Consider the following 19,817-nt stretch of genomic DNA (forward strand, 5'->3'; position numbering starts at 1 on the left):
TTGTTAATGATTTCAGTGAAAGATCTGGTTGTTACCCATAAACATCCGGTTTTTCTTTATAGTTAACTCCCTTATAATCATAGCCTACACTTTCGCTTTTAAATTTAAAATCAAAAGCTGGTTTAGTCTAGATTAGATTAGATCCAATTTAGTTTCTAGATCTAGATCTAGATCTAGATCTAGAAGTTCTAGATTAGAAACAAAGATAAAATCTAGAAACTAGACCTAGACTACCTAGACAGATCTAGAATCTAGATCTATGCAGCATTAGAGTCTATGCCTGATATATCATAATCTTACGTCTTACTCATTAGTTGGCAGTGCATTTAATTTTAGAACCAGTATTGACTCAGTAATTGAGATTTGAGAGTATTGATTAATTAATTAATTAAATTTGATTAATTATTAATTAATTTAAAAAATTATCTAGAGATCTAGATCTATGTACTAATATATTAGTAGTATTACAACTGGGCATAGGCCTATCCCCTATACCAGGGGTCTCCAAACTTTTCAGTCCGAGGGCCGCATTAATTATCAAATTTCAGTTCGGGGGCCGGTTTCTTCCTGGCATGTCTTTAATTTTTCTGGTCAAAGTTCCTCAGCCATCACCAACAAACGCTTTTTTCCGTGGACAAAAAGATCTCGACGGGCCGGATGAGAGGACTTCGCGGGCCACATCTGGCCCGCGGGCCGTAGTTTGGAGACCCCTGCCCTATACTATAGTCTATGCAGTATTATTTATACTATGGTATTTAACCTAAAACTTTTACTTAAAAATATGAAAAAATAATTAAAATATACTCAAATATAGTCTGTACTCTATACTTATAGGCCTAAATTGCCCCAAATAAAATAAAAAGTAAAGTTCGCCTTCCAAACCTGATGGTCCATGGGTTAAGTGAAATATGTCACCGCCTTTTTTTCCCTAATGTGAGTTAGGTACCCATCAGAGCTGGGTGGACCCAGGGACGGTTGACTGACTTGAACCCGGATTTGAACTTGAGACTTACGGGTTAGCAGTCTAACTCTGTACTGCTAGTCCACTCAATACCCTTTAAATTGTTGTCCATAAATGACATCACACTCATTGGGGGAGGGGGGGTGCGTAATTTTGTGATGGTGTGATGATGAGGGGGAGGGGGGGTGTTTAGATGTTGTGATGTCACACTTGTGCATTATAAAAAAGGAATGCTAGAAAATGAATTTTAGCCTTTATTTCATGTTTTAGGAAACTGTTTTAATAAAGGGTAATAGAAATTGATTAAAACACTCTATGTTGGCAGAGTTCAGACAAGATTTCGGAAAAATATCGCTGTTTTAAAAAAAATTCAACTGCAATTTTGAAGGGGTTTTGTAGGCTATGGTGTGATGTCATTTTAGGGGGGGAGGGGTCTGGCTTATTGTGACGGAGATGAAGGGGGAGGAAAAAAGTGGACATCATTTATGGATGACCCCTTACTAATAAATCCTTACTTTCTCTAGTAAACTAATATTAGTTTTTTTTTTTAAGTTTAAGTCAGTCTGAGCAAAATTTAATGAATTTTTTTATCTAGCCACCTTATCTTTATTTCTTTATTATATTCATCTAGATCTAATGCATGCACAAAACGTGTAGAGTAGGCCTATTTTGGTATATAATTAATTTAAACCAATTGAATATCATATATATTTTTTTTCAGAATGAAAGTGAAATTTCTAGAATGTTGACACTCATTTCCAAAATAGTTGGCTATGTGTTCAACCATAACGAGCCAACTACCCCTGCACAACCAGATACCACCACAGAGCCAAGTGAAATTGATGATCCATTTAAAGATACACCATTTTTGCCGATCTCTTATGAAGACCAGTTGAAGACTTCCATGCAAAATGGAACTGTTACTCGTATTTTACAAGGCCATGGGTTAATAGATAACAATTTCTATTTCTCTGTGTCAGATATCCAGGGGAGTTACACACCAGAGGTCTAACATTTGTTCACTTTAACAGTTTTTTTCTCTGCTTTTTAACAAGTTAAATTATGTATATAGGTATAATTATATGTAGGTGTGTAAAGAGTAAGGTAGTTCTTGCTGCTTGATGACTCCTTTTTTCACATACTTATATCCCTTTAACACCTGTATGTTGTTGTATTTTATTATATAGTATGTTTATAGTGCTTATCCCTTATTGTAAACATCACCAACTAATGAACTTCTGTTCCACATGGAAGGTTGGAGACAGTGTTTTCTTCAAGGCTGTACAGCAGAATACAAATGCCGGCTGGCGTGCTGAAGATATTACAAAAAATGACCAGTCATGGGAAGCTGAAGCAACCAAAGAAGTAAAAGAAATTGATCTCAACATTTTACAAGGTTCTTGTGTTCTAGGCAAAGTAACTTATGTAAATAATGGCATTGGAAAAATCAACGATGACATCAGCTTTGAACTGGATAAATGTTTGGATGGTTTTATCCCAAAGAGGGGAGACTGGGTATCTGCTAATGTTAAAGAGTCAGAAGAATTATCTACAGGTGAAATTTTCTTTAAAATATAAAAATTATTCAATACATTTTTTTACCCAGCTTACAGTGGTTTCATTTTTTAATTTTGTTTGAAATAATTTTTTGAAATGGAATGTTATAGATGAATGGAACCAAAGTTGCAAGAAAACAAAACAGGCTTATAATATCTGTCCTACAAGAACTAAAACCTTAGATGGTACAATATCAGCTGTTAGACAAGATCATGGTTTTATTAATGAAGATGTAAGTGTTGTGTAAGACATATTGTATCCTTTCCTATATATTGTATGTGTTGTGTAACATACATTTTATCTTCCCCTTTATATTGTAAGTGTTGTGTAAGACACATTGTATCTTCCCCTATATATTGTAAGTGTTGTGTAAGACACATTGTATCTTCCCCTTTATATTGTAAGTAACAAAATCAGACAGATCAGCATCACTTATTAAGGCTCTTCACCAGCTAAGTCTTAGTGTAAAGGTGGATAATTCTTTTAAAGCATTGATATCCTTAGCTAACCATTAGCATGCTTAGTTCCCATTAAAAAGCCATGTTTTGACTTATTTTAATGTATTGCTTACCTATTAGTTGGGTTAATTAGAGAAATTTGTATTGCATATTGAGCAGATATTTTTTGATAAATCATCCTGTGTAAATGGCTACTGGCCCAAAAGGAATGAAGTGGTTAGAGTGGTGGCTATTGAGAGTTCTCAAGGGAGGACTTGTGAGTGGCGCGCAATTAGTGTTGTACCCCTGTCTAGTGGATCACAAGCTAACAGGTATGGTGTTGTCCTGACATAAATCTGTGTTAGCTGTGGTCTTGTCTGATCACAAGCTAACAGGTATGGTGTTGTCCTGACATAAATCTGTGTTAGCTGTGGTCTTGTCTGATCACAAGCTAACAGGTATGGTGTTGTCCTGACATAAATCTGTGTTAACTGTGGTCTTGTCTGATCACAAGCTAACAGGTATGGTGTTGTCCTGACATAAATCTGTGTTAACTGTGGTCTTGTCTGATCACAAGCTAACAGGTATGGTGTTGTCCTGACATAAATCTGTGTTAACTGTGGTCTTGTCTGATCACAAGCTAACAGGTATGGTGTTGTCCTGACATAAATCTGTGTTAACTGTGGTCTTGTCTGATCACAAGCTAACAGGTATGGTGTTGTCCTGACATAAATCTGTGTTAACTGTGGTCTTGTCTGATCACAAGCTAACAGGTATGGTGTTGTCCTGACATAAATCTGTGTTAACTGTGGTCTTGTCTGATCACAAGCTAACAGGTATGGTGTTGTCCTGACATAAATCTGTGTTAACTGTGGTCTTGTCTGATCACAAGCTAACAGGTATGGTGTTGTCCTGACATAAATCTGTGTTAACTGTGGTCTTGTCTGATCACAAGCTAACAGGTATGGTGTTGTCCTGACATAAATCTGTGTTAGCTGTGGTCTTGTCTGATCACAAGCTAACAGGTAAGGTGTTGTCCTGACATAAATCTGTGTTAACTGTGGTCTTGTCTGATCACAAGCTAACAGGTAAGGTGTTGTCCTGACATAAATCTGTGTTAACTGTGGTCTTGTCTGATCACAAGCTAACAGGTAAGGTGTTGTCCTGACATAAATCTGTGTTAACTGTGGTCTCATCTTGTTTTATGCCTGTATAGACTAATCATTACTTAAACACATCATGGTGAACTGGTAGGCCTGAAATCAGTGGCTTCAGAGGTTAGCAGTGTGCTAATATTTTGATAAATATGTGTTAAAACTGATGATATATTAGAGTGTTTATATATACTATAATTAACATGAGTTGATAGTGGAAATAATTTTTCTAATGCCTGATCATTTTAGGTCTAAGAAATATGAACAAACAAGAGAGAGGAATAATTCATGGTTAATACCTGGCCAGCGACCAAGAAGGTTTGTTGATTTTTCTATTTTTTTCTGACAGTCACTGTTGAAGTTTAATTTTAACAATTTTACATTAGTAAAATTATAGCTTTTATTGATAATATTATGAGATATAATTTAGACTAATGGGTCTCTTGTATCAAGCAAAAGATGAAATATTGGAAGCTTTTTAAAAATGCTTTTACTTTCAGCTGTATACCTAAAATTCAGCTTCCAGTAAAACTTCCGCATTACACTGTCCCCACTGAACTAGAGCAGCATTTAATAGATGGGGATGAGCTGACTACTTTAATGCCTTATCTATCACAAGTTGGTTCTTTGTTTATTCTAATTATTTTTTGTATCTCTTTTAAATCTATAACTTGTAATCCAAATGTTCATATTGACTATAAATATTTATATATAGTTTGACTTATCAAATAACCTTGTGTATTTGGTTTAATTCAATAAAACTGTAGGAACTTAGTTTTCATAACTATGTGAGACGTATGTCAACTTTGCTGCACCTAGAAGAAATTCAAATGAAACTGGACATTCGACAGTTTGATATGTCTCGGGTAATTTAATGTTATATTGAGTTACTTTTTATATATATTTTATTTTATAGAGAAGAAAAAATGTTTTTGATAGGTTGTATCTGTTCCTTTTATGTGTTTTGTTGGTGGAGCAAAATATTTTCTCTATACTGAAGTTGTACAGTGAATTGTAGAAAGGTTTGTTATTTCTAATGATCTCAATTGAAAGGTGTTTGTATTCTATGTTAAAACCAACGTGAACCACCATGTTAGTGGGTTTTTTTTTACTGTACATTTTTTGATCACTTGTATAAATTGGCACTATCCCTTCTTGTGCCAAGGTCACAGAAACAGGTGAACTCTTCTTCACTTGTCCCATCAGGTTCAAAAAGAGACCTTTTTAAAAAATTAACTAAAACTTTTGAAAGATATTTGATTGAATACGTAATTTTATTCATTTAAAAAATTATTTTTTAACTTATTACAAATAGTGAAGAAAATATCTTTAAATAGAAGATCATGTACATATGACTTTATCATGTGAATTTGTATTTAAAACTTATGTCCAGGTGGCATTGCATCCGGCGGGTGAATTTTTAGCTCTTACTGTTCCGGGTCTGGCTGAAGGGAGACCATCAGTTCTGATAGGAGACAAAATCATTTTGTCCAGTCCATCAGACCCTGATGGTCCCAGATATGAAGGATATGTCCATGAGGTTTGTTTCTCTGCATTGATTTGCATACTTGTCTTAATGGCCTAGCTACTTTCTAAATAAAGAAACATTTTTTTTATATATTTCTGAACAAACTAAATGTAGATTTTTTTTTTCAATTTACTGCTGTGCATCTTTGAATAAACAAATTAAATCCAGAAATTTATATAGCCTTTTAAAAAAACAACTGAGATTAAAGTATTTTAAATTGAAAAGATATTTATTTTAGCCAGCAGTTATTTATTGTAAAGGAAGCAAATGTTGGTATTGATTACATACTTTCTATAATAAATTCTGTCATGCAACCTTGGTCTAAAACATGTTAAAATAGTACAAATAAGACACAGTACTCAATATTAAATCTGTCAACTTCTATCAATAATAAAGATCTATAGCTATGCAATTGGGTTTTCAAAACTAAGAACTTTCATTATGTTGTAGATGATTTGATTTAAATGAGGTGAAAAAATTATTTTAGCAACATTTTTGTGAACCAATTCTTTATCAAATTTTTGTTTTTTTGTTTTTATATAGTTAACTTGCACTGAAGTACACTTGAAATTCAACCCAGAATTTCATTCCCGCTACAACAACGAAGACTACAATGTTGAATTTACATTTAGAAGGTTTTTATTATTTTAACTTAAGAAAAAATAACCTTATTTAAAAATGGTTGTTGAAGAGTGTTTAATAATATTTTTTTTTTTTGGTACATTTTTTAAAATCTCAACTTTTTGTTTTTAAATTTTTGATCATAATTTTAGGTCAGTTAATGATCTCTTACTTCCACTTATATGCTGTTGATTATTTAAAAAATTGTGTCATCATTGTCTGGTAATTGATTGGATGGGTTTGACTTAACCAGCTACTTTTGCCTATGTCTAGAAGTCAGCTGCGAAGATGTCACCAGGCTGTGTCTTTGGCCGTACAGTTCTTGACATCAAAAGGTAACTTGATTGCATCATCAAAAACAAACTAATTAAAACATTTATATTTAAAAAAATAATTAAACAATAATGACATTTTCAACTTGTTCTCAGTTTTGTTTCCAAAAGAAGTGGAATTGAAAGAGCCACTGGTAAAATTGTTAAGAAAAAATCCTCAGCTGAACACAGCTAAAACAGATGACAGCCTTACATCATACAGCAACATTCACTTCTTTAACCCTTGCTTAAATGAGAGACAAAAAACTGCTGTGGCAAAGATTTTAATGGGACAAGCTCGGCCACTACCATACGTTATATTTGGTCCACCTGGTGAGTTTAACTTGGTTTAAGGGATACAACTCTGCTTTTAAAATCTACAATAGTCAGCTGAAATTACTTGCACTATACCTTAAAAAGTCATACATGTTTAGAAATATACACTTTGGTTTGTATTGAATACTTTTCCATGACCAACTGTTCAGGTACTGGCAAGACAATAACAGTTGTAGAAGCCATCCTACAAGTACTAACCATGGTTCCTTCCAGCCGCATCATTGCTTGCACTCCCTCCAACAGTGCTGCTGACCTTATTGTGAGTTCTCCCCCCCTTGTTTGGGCAGTCAATTTCTTTACAAACTTGGCTTCACACTTGTCTCTATAGACCTAGTAACAGTTTCAGCGTTTTCAATCCCGACATAATATCGGGTTTCTTTTTTATAATTTTTTTTGTATTATTAATTATAACTTGTATATTTCTTTATAATATCAGCTTTAGCTATTTTTAAATTTTTCAATTAAAGGTTTTTTTAAATACCTATAAAAATCAGTTTTTGCTTTAAAAAATGTCTATTATATTAGTTCCAGCTGTTAAAAAAAAATTTCTCTGTAATATTCAAAGTTTGAATTGATGCATGTATTGCAGACAGAGAGACTACACCTCAGCAATGCTGTTCAACAGACACAGATGGTCCGGCTCAATGCTTTTCAGAGATCAGCAGATGTAATTTTTATTTTCATGTACATCTTCATAACCTTTTTGTGTGTGTCTGTTTTTTACATGAACAATTAGTATGTTTACTTGTGTTTTTTTTAAATTCACAATAACAGCAAATGACTAATGATTTAAAATTTTCATTTACTTAGAACATTCCAGAAAGTATTCTGAAATACTGTAAATTTGGGGAAGACCTTGAGAACATTGCAAGACATCGAGTTATTATATGTACCTGCACAATGGCTGGAACTCTGTATGCACTGGGTATCAGAGGGGGTCACTTCACACATGTTTTTGTGGACGAGGTCAGGCTTTTCTTATTGCATTCTTTTAACATTTTGATCTCTATCAAAACAACTTTTATTCAATATTATAATTTTTCTACTCAGTGTGGCCAAGCAACTGAACCAGAATGTTTAATTCCAATGGGACTTGTATCAGGTGCAGAGGGGCAGGTAAGGCATTAAAACTTAATGGTCAGGTTAGTCAGTGAAACCTAATGGTCAGGTTAGTCAGTGAAACCTAATGGTCAGGTGAGTCAGTGAAACCCAATGGTCAGATGAGTCAGTGAAACCTAATGGTCAGGTTAGTCAGTGAAACCTAATGGTCAGGTTAGTCAGTGAAACCTAATGGTCAGGTTAGTCAGTGAAACCTAATGGTCAGGTTAGTCAGTGAGACTGAATTTAATTGTCAGGTTAGTCAGTGAGACTGAATTTAATTGTCAGGTAAGTCAGTGAGACTGAATTTAATTGTCAGGTAAGTCAGTGAGACTGGATTTAATTGTCAGGTAAGTCAGTAAAACCTAATGATCATGTAAATTAATTAGCAGTTTTAGTACTTTATATTTTCAGATAAAATGTAGATTTTGTATGCCAATTATATTTTCTCCTAGATAATTTTGGCTGGTGATCCAAAGCAACTTGGTCCAATAATCATGTCTCCATTAGCTAAACTGTATGGTCTAGAGCTGTCCCTACTTGAGAGATTAATGGATCGCGCACCATACCTCAGGGACAACACAGAAGCTGCTGAACATGGAGGCTTTGACTCAGCTCTTGTAAGCACTATCTTTGTAGTCATCACCTTGTAACAAATATTTTAGAATTTTGAATGCATCCATTGTGTATTTTCCTATTATACAGTTTTGAATATTGCAGGTAGTTTTTTAAAGATTAAACTTTCTTTGTACTTTCTGATGGCAAATATAGTTTTAAATACCAAACTATTTTGGCCAGTTAACTGAAACATGTTTAACACCAAACTATTTTGTTCTGCCTCAGGTGACCATGCTAGTTTATAAACACCAAACTGTTTTGGCCAGTTAACTAAAGCATGTTTATATATAGCACCAAACTACTTTGTTCTGCCTCAGGTGACTATGCTAGTCAACAATTACAGATCTCACCCAGATATTTTGGCTCTGCCCTCTCGTCTCTTCTACTATAATCAACTGGAGCCATTTGCTGACCCAAGCTTGACCCACACTCTCGCTAAATGGAAATTGCTACCAAAGTCAGGGTTTCCAATTATTTTTCATGGAATACGAGTAAGATCATTTAAGTCTACAGTATTAATTAGCCCTCCTTTTGTGAAAATTAAAATCTTAATGCTGCACAACACCATGCCTAACAGCTATTAGAATATTTTTAGGCTGTTAAGTTCTAGCCTGAGTCCTTATAGAATGGTTTCCAGTAACACAATCAGATTGAATGTACAAAGATATTGTTCCTTCCCCCCCTCCCCCCCCCCTTATAGTTTTAAGGGTCAGGGTTAGGGCTTGGCGTAAACTAATGTCTAGGGTTGGGCTGAGGTGAATGCTTAGGTTGAGGCTTTTTCTCAGGGTTATGATTAAGGTAAGAGTTGAATTTGGTTTCAGGGTTCTTAAACAGCTTGGGGTAGGGGAGTAATGTCCTAGACCTGTGGTTCTTTTTGACTAGGGGAAACTACCCACTTTTTTTTCTCCTTGGAAAGGTTCTGTAACATTTAATTATCAACAAAGTGTATGCATGGGTTATTGTAGCTTACATTAAAAAATTACTCACTTTAGAACACAGTATTTTATTGAGCTGACTAAAATAAGCTCCTACATAGAAAAACCCTTTCAGGTTGTCAATACACTGTGTACACATTTAAACTCGTGCATTGGGTAATCTTTCAAGTTATTTTTAAGAATTGATGTTTGTGTATGCAAATTTCATTTCTGATTGTTCTTTTAAAAAAAGAAAGAGACAATATGTTTATAAGAGAGTAAAACTTGCAGAGACGTGATAAAAGTTTGAATGAATGGGATGGTACATTTTACAGGGGACTGACATCAGAGAGACAAATAGCCCATCCTGGTTTAACCCTGAGGAAACCATCTATGTGGTCAAGTATTTACAAGGTGTATTAAAAGAAGGAGTCAAACCAGAAGACATTGGCATCATCACACCCTACAGGAAACAGGTGACTATACCAGGCTCACTCAGAACCAATGAAGAGAGTTTCTAGCTGTACTTTTTATGTTTTAAATGGCTGTTGTTTATAAAGATTTTCTTGAATCATCAGGTAGAAAAAATTTGTCTGTTAAATGGCTGTTGTTTATAAAGATTTTCTTGAATCATCAGGTAGAAAAAATTTGTCTGATGATTGACAGACTTGGAATACCAGAGGTAAAAGTTGGGTCAGTGGAAGAGTTTCAAGGACAGGAGCGCCAAGTCATCATTATTTCTACAGTGAGTCTTTAATGAGCAGCAGTTTCAAGTGCTTGTCTAACTTGTACATGTGTTTTTTACTAATAACTATACTTGTTCTATTGAAAACATTCATTTTAAAACAATGAACCTGCGATCATCCAGGTACGGTCCAATGAAAAACTAATTGGCAGCGATGTCAGACACACCCTGGGATTTCTCAGCAACCCAAAGAGATTCAACGTCTCAATCACACGAGCTATTTCACTACTCATTTTGGTGGGAAACCCTTTTGTCTTAGGTCTGGTGAGTAGGTTTTCATGTTATTTCAGTTGTAAAAGTTACAGTTTTGTCACAAAGAATTTAGTTTCAAGTCCAGTGAAGAACCAGTATAAAGTATTATTAAAATGTCTGCAGCTCTGGTAAAACTTCTTCCAAAATGTTCAGCAGAAGCTTTTAAAATTTTCCATAAAGTTAGTACTAAATGACGTTTGGATGCAACAGTTTAAATTATGACAGAAAATGTCTTCTCTCTCTAGGATGCTAACTGGCGGTCACTTATTCAGTACTGCAATGAGAAAGGAGGCTATACGGGATGTGATTTACCAGATTTTTCACAAAAACCTGTCTTTAAAGCTTGATTTTCCTCACAAGTTAACCGTTACTGATAAATTGCTTGTTATTCTTTTTAAGACTAGACAAAAGTTCTGACCATTTTGCCCAGAAAAATTGCTTTTTGTACATTTGCAATAAAATGTATGGTAAAGGCAGTTCTTGATTTTAAAAAACCCATTCCGTCCCAAAATGTAGTGTATCATTTTTTAAAACAAATGAAGCAAGCAATAAATTGTATGGTACATAGATGTACTACAGCAGTATATGGTAGTTTATAATTTACAGTCATTCACAAATGTATTAAATTGAATAGAAATTATTTAAAATGAGCTATGTGGTGATTAAATGTGCTTTAACTGTAAAGCATATTTTTAAAGTTTAGTTTATTGCATTGATAAATCGAGAGCTGATCAGTTCATGTAATTTTGTGTTCTTGTTCATAATTTTGTTAATAAATCTTTTTTTCTCAACCACTTTGTCTAATTTTTATCAAATTAATTATTTTTAAAAAATAACAAAAAATCACCAAGTTACATAATTGTATTTAATCCAAACGCTATAAATAAGCTTATTATAGTCTTAATGATAATGAAGTTGTGAACCAATTTAGCATATACTTCATTCACTAATGAGCACATGACAAATCTAGGGGTTGTTCATAAAATAAATTTAGCAGTAATTTCGTATTTATAATAGACTAGTAATTTGTAATAATTGATATTGATCAAAGTACATATATTTGACCCAGCTCAGTTATTTCAGAAAAGATCCAAAAAAAATTAAGAACCAAATTGAGAAGTTAAGGGAACATCAGTATGGAATTTTTTAACAATAAAAAATTATATGGACAACCCTTAAACAGAAGTAAATTATTTTTTCTTTAAAAGGTGTTTAACACCCTTGAAAATTCTAAAAGAAAGGAAAAAATAACTTAAAATTTTAAAGAATAAATAGTTTTGAAATCAGCATTATGCTAGAACAGATGTATCTTTTATCTAAAGGTTACAAGTGTGACTTAAAACTAGATTATCATTAATCTTGGCAAGCAATACATTGGCATATTGAGTAAAATGAATATAATACTTTCTTAATGAACTGTAGCAATGAATAAACTAGAAATGGAATAGAAATTTTATAATAAATCATTATTTAGTCCTGAATAAGAGAGATTTGAAAATGTGACAAAAATGTAATCATTTACTTGTAAGTAAATAAAGCAGGTAAAACATCTAAAGACGAAGGTATCTACATTCCTAAGTACAAGTTTGTCATTTCCCTGAATGTTTTACATTTCTTTAGATCATATTGCTTAATAACATCTTTTAATCTGAAATGAAAGACTGGATTCAACAATAAAAACAAAATTTTCTCTCTTGGTCTAAACCACATTATTGAGAAAAACAAAATCCATCCAACTGTTTGTGCTTTGGTACAAAATCCAGTGGACCACAGGTTCTCTTGCTCAACTCTCCATACAAACAACCAGACCAAATAAAGAAACAAAAAGAGAAACCCACCCAATTTAACATATCAGAAATTTATATATATATATTTATTTATTTATTAGTATTAGATGAGGCAAAAAAAATTTCTGATACAAAAACTAGTTTCTGAAAATCCTTATTCGTTTTCCAAATGCCTTGTTCTTGTTTACTCAAAAAGAAATAGGAAATTCATCTGGCTGATGTCAAATAAATTATGTTACTTTCTTTTTAAAATAGTGTAAGAAAAGAAAAATAAAACTAAAAAGGAAATGCAAACCTATTTAAAATCTATGGATCGTAATCTTTTATATTTGAAAAACTAAACTTTGTTTTAACTCTTTCAGTTCCAAAAAAGCCTAAATTTTCATTCCTTCACAGTTGTAGAAAAAGATTTTAAAAAACGTAACATACATAGGATACTGTTTATATCTGTTTAACTAGCAGACAAATGTTCTGTTGATACTGAAAGGGTTAAAACAATCAATCAAAAAACACACATGCACTGACACTCAAAGTATTGTATATATTAAAGCAAGATTGACGATGATCAAGTGCTAGGTTCAGCTATGTACTTGTATAATTTGGATGCCTGGTAGCAAATATCTTCATCATCATGTCTAGTCAAGCGAAAAACTTTGCTACGCAGGTTGCTCACCAGATCAAGGCCAGTCAGTTTCATAAACAAAGTCTCAGGTGACTCGACTTTCTCATCAACAGGCAAGGAGATAGCAGTCAGTTTATTCTGGTCAATAACACTGTGGATGTTAGCCAGCATGGTCACAGCTCGTAGGATGACATCATTTTGTGATGGTCTATCTAGCAATTCTAAAAGCTTTTCTGGTGCCTGAAACACATTTTGAGACTTATGTTATAATAATCTACAAGGTTTCATCTATTTTTAAATATTTGAAATTGATTAAAATAACTTGCCTTAGCAGCCAGTAGATAAGGTACCAGTTCTTCATTAACTGAAAGGTTTACAAGAACTTTCAGACTCTGAACTTTAACCATATGTGAGCCAGAATCTAGCATTGCAAATAAAGTGGGGATGAAGCGCTTATAGCTATCCTGATATGTGTTCTCTGTGGAGAGATTGATAAGGGGACGTAAAGCATTCAGCCTGATGTTGTCATTCAAGTTGTCATGTAGCAGAAGATCAATGAGTGCTGGCACAGAATCCTGAAAATAAAAAAAATAAAACATTCAAGACTACAATTTTCTATAAAAAATTAGTATAATATTGTCTTATGCAAAAGAATTGCTCAATTCTCACTAAGTAATAGAAAAAGTGTTGCACGCTTTTGAGTTATTAAAATATTAATTTAGAAAGTAAATCACAATTAGTTCTAGTGTTATTTCCTGGTTACAAATTACTTTTATAATTATTGTATGCCATGTAAAGGTTTGAATTGCCAAGTTAAATACTTAATCATCTAGGTGGAAGAGTGTTTCTTGTTCATTTAAATTTGTCAAGCCTTAACTATGTCAAGTTCTGTATCTGAGTTTTAAAAAAATCACATTTGCTCCTACTGTATACAAGATGTTTTAATGAACCTACCCCAAGTTCCTGCTGGGTTTTAGGGTCCATGCTGAGATTAGTCAAGACTTGACTTGTTGAAACCAATAGAGTTTCTGTGCCTGAATCACCATCAGCAAAGGATTTACAATACTTCTGTATCTGTCTTGTGATCTCAGAAGGGCAACCACTCTCTCTGATACTGTTCTGTTAAAGGATAACAGATAATTGACCAGTTGCAATTTTTTCTTTACCAAGACTGTGTTGTGTTATAAAAGTTACAATAATTTTTAGAAATACATTTTTAACAAATTAAATCAATATGCTGTGAATGTAGGCCTTTGCATATGCAGTGAACTAACATATTTATAAACAGGAAAAGAAAGAGTTTACTTACAATATTTTGAGTAAAAGCAGCAATTCTAACCAGGGAATCCAAGACAGTGCCTTGTAAAACAGGACTATCCTGACGCAACTGATCTACAAGACTGAAGATTTCAGCTTTTGTTACATTCATTGGAGAATTCTGGCACTTATCAAGTACTTTAGATATCTCCACAGACTCCACATTGGCAACTGGTACACTTGATTCTATTGTTTCTAAGGACTGGACAGCCTCTTGCACAGGTGGATCCAATTTAGCGGCCTCACTAGTTTCCACTTCTGTAGATGGTTCTTTTGAGTCATCTACTTCAGCTGGCTCTCCTGAAACTACACTTAAATCTGCTTCACCATCACCCACATTAGACTCATTTTTTCCCTCAAATGACGAGTACAGGAGTGTCTGCTCTGCATCAAGTATATAAACATCTTCCTTGACTATCTCATCTTCTGATGGTGGGTCTTCAACTATCTCCTTCATGTCCAGCATTTCTCCTGACAATATAGCACTGGCTTCTCCACTTGCAAACAAACTCTCACCAGAATTAGGAAACAAGGACAGTCCAGAGGTTTCACTACAATTTTGATTTGATTCTTCAATGACAACCATGCTTGTTTCAATAGGATCTGTTAAGTTTTCTTCAAGTCTTTCAGAGCTTATTTCTTCTTCTTTCCCAGCATCAAAGACTGCCTGGTTGTTGATGTCTCCTTTTTCTTCCTCCTCTGCGCCAGCTACCTCATCTGCTGTTTCCCCGAGTCTGTCATCATCAATAACATCATAGGAGCTTTCATCACTACTTCGATCTGATTTTTTGTGCTTGTTGATACTGTCTGGCAGTTCAACTCTTTCATTATCTAGTACAATAAAACTGTGTTGGTTCTGTCCAGCTTCCTCACATGTTCCTTCATGGAAATCACTTAGCTGCTTTGATTCTTCTGATATATCAGCCAGAAATTGTTCAGCTTCCTCTGGCTCATTGTCTGGCTATGAAAATAAAAACTATTTTAGTACACCAAAAATTAATTTTGTTGTTGTAAGAAAAGCATAAAAAAGAAAATGAGATAAAACTCATTCCAAACTTATCAATGACAATGTTAAAACACATGAGACTATTATTTATCAGCATTTTTTGTATTGAAATAAGGAAAAAAATAAAGTATACATTAGAATGCTAGATGTTACCTATATAAAAATTATTATTTTATAAAACTGAACTTCAATATCTTAGTAAAAGTAGAATATTTTACCATGTTACCTCACCTGTTTTTACTAAATAAAAGGATTGTTTATAATACATTTTCAATCAGTTTTAAACCAAAATTTTAATATCATACCTGAGAATCAAATTCAGCATTGTCTCCTACGAATTTTGTTTCTGTTTCATCCCCGCTAATGTTTTTTCTGGTTGGCTTGCTTGGTTTATCTAAACACATTGTTTAAAACATTAAACAGTTACTGAATGATCTTTTACCGTACTCATTTGTGAACAAAACTCATTTTAACAGAATGAGATCATCACTTAGAAAATCTTAAAACAAAAAAATTGAGTAGTACATTATGTGTTGATTAATTTACTAGACTCAATTTAGTATTTTTGCCTAATTTTTTAAATTATTAGTCACACAGCCATTTAATAATCATTAGCCTATATGTAAAAGTGAACAAAAATTAAAATAATAACATCCATGAACAAAAATTTAAAAATTAATAAGATCCAAACTATAACAGATAGAACCACCAACCCTTGTCAAGCTACTTGAAGCGCAACCACTCAATTGGAGACCTGACTAACATTAACATTAAAATATGCCAACTCTGGGAGTTTGAGCCCACTGTAGGTCATTAACGGTTCTCAATTGATTAATTAATTAAGACTAATCACAAAATAAGATTACAAATTTCCTGTATGATGCTATAGCAGTAAAAAAAAACAGCCCCTCTCCCTTTTTGAATTACACTTTTGACCCTGTTAGTAAAGTACATTTTTTTAAAGAAATGCTGTAAGTGGTGGAGAAGGGGGGGGGGGGGGGGGGGGGACGACTATATAATAAATAAAAGAAAGCAAAAAAAAATTCACTGAGGTAGTGACCTTGAATGATGTTGAGGAATACGGGGATACTTTTAATCCCTCGATTGGTTGGTGGCTAACACTGAAACACCAAGGGCGTCTCAAATCGTATACCTGTAGGCATACTTCTATAATATATAACTAGAACTCTGAGCTCTTTTTAAATCTATATCCATAGTTACAATATATTATGATAAATTTGAATCAAGTAAAATTCTCTACGAACCTAGTCTAGATCTAATCTAGAACAGTGGTCGATAACCTGGGTTTGATTGAACCTGAGAGATATGGTAAGTCAGTCTCATGGGTTTGGCTTAAGTCAAGACACACACCTGACTTATAATACTTATATGATTATTGACAATTGCATTTTTCAATGCGGACAATTATTTATTACTATTTATATTATTACTATTTAAGTCAAGAAGAGTTTAGGGTTAGGTAGTTTAGGACAGTAAATGGCTAAATGCACATTTGGTGGTGTTTGATACCTACAAAAAGGTTAAGAACCACTCATCTTAATAGGCCGGTTCATTGCTTAGATGGCTGGATTGACCTCTGACCCTGAAACGTCACGCGTCGTTTTCTGACGGTTTTTATGTTTATTTTAGGGGTCCTATACACGACAAAGGAAAAATTTGCTAATATCGCAAATTCTCATTATTATTTTAATGCGATATGCTAAATAATTGGACGCCATGCCTGAAAATAACCGAAAAAATTGCCAGATATGTGGTTCTAATTAATACACGCTATTCTTGTCAAGTACTCTCGGGAAAAACTGAACTGCCGCCTTAAACGGCCCAGTACATAGTCGAAATCCCCCGGTACAGATGCAGAAATATATAATTGAGATATTTATAATGAGTAATTACAGTTATGTTGATTCGCCTTTTTTATATCGAATTTCCATATGAGGTACCCATGCAGATATTTCTGTCCGCTTTGTTTACTATCGTGACGTCATTGTTACGCTAGTTACCTCACAGAAACAACTAGTTTTTGTTTTTTGCGGAATGAACTGTAAAGGCTAGTTTTTTAATTATAATTCAACTGTAGCGTGTGCAGAAAAAGTAAAATTGTGGAAATTATTATTGTATTAGTAATTTTATTAGTATATTGATTTTTTTCTTCTCTGCGGGCCGACAGTAGCTGCATTTAATTCGTGACCGGTGGTTAACCTCGTCAACGCTGCGTGGCCTATTCGTTTATATAATTAGTGATGCTCGTTCAGTGGCCTTTTTCAGAGCTAGGCCTAATTACTGGCGATTTTTAGACTTAATTGATCGGCCGTTAGCCTTTTTCATTGCTGCGTATTTTAAAAAATGCTCGTTCGGCGGCCTTTTTTTTTGCCGCTAAATAATCTGTTTACGGGCAGAGGCGTAGCAACCCTTCCCGGCGCCCGGGGACAAACTTTCGATTTGCACCCTCCCCCTCGAACTTTTCATTTGCACCCCCCTCATACTTTCAATTTGGCGCCCCCCCCACCTAAGGTCGGCGCCCGGGGACAAACTTTCGAGTTGCACCCTCCCCCTCGAACTTTTCATTTGCACCCCCCTCAAACTTTCAATTTGGCGCCCCCCCCCCTTAGGTCGGCGCCCGGGGACATATGCCCCCCCCTCACTACGCCTCTGTTTACGGGCATTTTAAGCGTTTATTTGTTATTTTTTTTAAGCTAGACGTAGATCTAGTTAAAAAAATATTTTTTTTATACAGCTGGCTGTCTAGCATGCCTGACTGATATGTGAACTTTAAAAAAATGACCAAACTTTTAAAAAAAATGACCAGAAGTAGGGAAGTAGGTCTGTTTTTCAATTTGCTTGAAGAAGGGGGGGGGGGGGAGGGAAGAGAGAGAGAAGTGAAGACACCGACCATCTCGTGTACGCGTGTTCATTCTATGACGTGTACTATAGGCCTGCTGAACTCACGGTGACCCGCGACCGTGGTGGGATTTTTCATCCACAGGATAGTAAACGTAAGCAAGCAATCACGCGAGTGACGATGTTTGGAGATTTTATTTTAAAAAAAATCACATACGTCATGTTTTCAAGATGAAAAAAAAATGTAATGTAAAAAAAAAAAAAAGACACCATGTATGAACCTCAGCTGCCACACTGTTGACTCAATATAATGTGATTGAGTGTAGATCTCTAAAATGTATTTGTATTTATAAACTATATTACTATCATATTATTTTAAGCATATTTATTATTTAAAATTAGAATTTGAAATACAAATATTTATTATGGTAATTTGATTTATGCAGGTGTTCATTACTTCATAAAATGGTATGAATAACATGTAGAGTAGAATTTAATAAATAATAAAATAACTAGGCCTAGATCTCTAGTTTTATTATCAACCAGGTGCTTTTTGTTATTTTCCGGTGAGTAAATAACCTAAGCTGACGCAATTACCATGGCGGGAATTAAAAGCTCGTGAACACAAGTCCACGACGTCATGTTATGCCGGTCGAGGAGCAAAAACGATGTTCTGACTTTCATTTTCCATTGTCGGTTCATTTTCAAATTCTCTCTTTTCTCGTCAACCGAGTAAGCTAGATATTTAAATGTGGTGTCAAATGTTCTCTTAAGGGGTAAGGAACTTAATGGTGTGTTTGAAATAACACAATATTTTATTTAAAAAAATCCATAATTAAACCTACATCTTAAGACTATTCTAGATCTAGATGTTAAAATAAGAGAGGCTACTTGAAATAGATTTCATCATCTATCATTTGATATAGTTTAATACAAGGCCTAGATCTATAGATAATAGATTTTAGTTAGATCTATATTCTAGATCTAGATTCTAGATCTAGAAGTAGTTGTGCTAGTTCCCGAGATTTCTATGGATTTTTTAAGGCAGGATTTGTCATTGGTTGTCCTTGTTGTTCATTTGTTAACTTCGCCGGTTGTTTCATGATTATGATTCACTTTAACTAAAATTAAGTTGATTTAAAATGCCGCTTCTTACCTTTATAGCCAAATTTTTTAAGCAAAAGAAATGACACCAAAACAATGCCGGTTGCTGCAGAAACACCAATAGCAATTTTACTATAATCTGGAGGTCCCATCTTTCATAAGAAACGGATGTATGAGCTTGTGCCGATAATAGGTCTTTCGTTTTATTTATGTTTTCGACAAAAATAAATTTGTAATACTTGATTGATTTTATGCAGGTCAATTAGATCTATATGCTTAAGCTTTAAAATTGTTTTTAAATAAACCCTAAGAGTAATTTTTTGTATAGGCCTACAGTTTAGCATATTAATTTGCTTTTTTGCCAATTTACGACAACTATAAAAAAGAAAAGATGTTCTCTGGTAACTGAACAATCAACAGCTCCCAATTCTCTCCCCCCCCCCCCCCCTACCCATTTTTAGTTTGCATAGCCTACAAAATGTATAGAGCCTATCTATGTTTTTGTAATGTAATAACATAGATTTCCCAAAATAATAAATCACAATTCTACCTCGACATACACATGACTCGAAATTTTTTAGATAAGAGTA

At 34.0% G+C, this 19,817-nt stretch overlaps 2 protein-coding genes across 2 annotated transcripts; one reads left to right on the forward strand and one right to left on the reverse strand.

Annotated features, from left to right (window-relative positions):
* Window positions 1–307: 307 nt before the first annotated feature.
* LOC131938273 (RNA helicase Mov10l1) lies at window positions 308–11,321 on the forward strand. The gene is made up of 22 exons (XM_059296237.1): window positions 308–352; window positions 1,683–1,967; window positions 2,216–2,516; window positions 2,629–2,750; window positions 3,136–3,287; window positions 4,359–4,427; window positions 4,610–4,727; window positions 4,877–4,975; window positions 5,503–5,649; window positions 6,181–6,272; window positions 6,532–6,593; window positions 6,687–6,902; window positions 7,055–7,164; window positions 7,495–7,572; window positions 7,716–7,871; window positions 7,956–8,021; window positions 8,459–8,623; window positions 8,939–9,112; window positions 9,871–10,011; window positions 10,173–10,280; window positions 10,404–10,544; window positions 10,778–11,321. Exons 2-22 carry the CDS (start codon window positions 1,704–1,706, stop codon window positions 10,877–10,879), a joined length of 2,883 nt encoding a protein of 960 aa, XP_059152220.1. The 5' UTR covers window positions 308–352; window positions 1,683–1,703; the 3' UTR covers window positions 10,880–11,321.
* A 59-nt stretch (window positions 11,322–11,380) lies between these two features.
* LOC131938275 (uncharacterized) lies at window positions 11,381–19,422 on the reverse strand. The gene is made up of 6 exons (XM_059296238.1): window positions 19,280–19,422; window positions 15,570–15,658; window positions 14,251–15,219; window positions 13,896–14,060; window positions 13,268–13,516; window positions 11,381–13,181 (listed from the first exon to the last, which is right to left on the reverse strand). The coding sequence occupies exons 1-6, from the start codon at window positions 19,377–19,379 to the stop codon at window positions 12,885–12,887; spliced, it is 1,869 nt and encodes a 622-aa protein (XP_059152221.1). The 5' UTR covers window positions 19,380–19,422; the 3' UTR covers window positions 11,381–12,884.
* Window positions 19,423–19,817: the final 395 nt, after the last annotated feature.

The sequence above is a fragment of the Physella acuta genome, unplaced genomic scaffold (assembly GCF_028476545.2).
Source record: "Physella acuta isolate Inbredline_101_S28 unplaced genomic scaffold, ASM2847654v3 ptg000240l, whole genome shotgun sequence".
Taxonomy (NCBI): domain Eukaryota; kingdom Metazoa; phylum Mollusca; class Gastropoda; family Physidae; genus Physella; species Physella acuta.

Bases quoted from the DNA above. Each gene is read 5' to 3' on its own strand.
- LOC131938273 (XM_059296237.1), top strand. From the start codon at position 1,704: ATGTTGACACTCATTTCCAAAATAGTTGGCTATGTGTTCAACCATAAC. The intron at 4,428-4,609 runs GTTTGTTGATTT...TTTTACTTTCAG, and splicing joins CCTGGCCAGCGACCAAGAAG to CTGTATACCTAAAATTCAGC. The intron at 7,872-7,955 runs GTCAGGCTTTTC...TTTTCTACTCAG, and splicing joins CACATGTTTTTGTGGACGAG to TGTGGCCAAGCAACTGAACC.
- LOC131938275 (XM_059296238.1), bottom strand. From the start codon at position 19,379: ATGGGACCTCCAGATTATAGTAAAATTGCTATTGGTGTTTCTGCAGCA. The intron at 15,220-15,569 runs GTATGATATTAA...TTATTTTCATAG, and splicing joins ATGCTGAATTTGATTCTCAG to CCAGACAATGAGCCAGAGGA. The intron at 13,182-13,267 runs GCAAGTTATTTT...AATGTGTTTCAG, and splicing joins CTTATCTACTGGCTGCTAAG to GCACCAGAAAAGCTTTTAGA.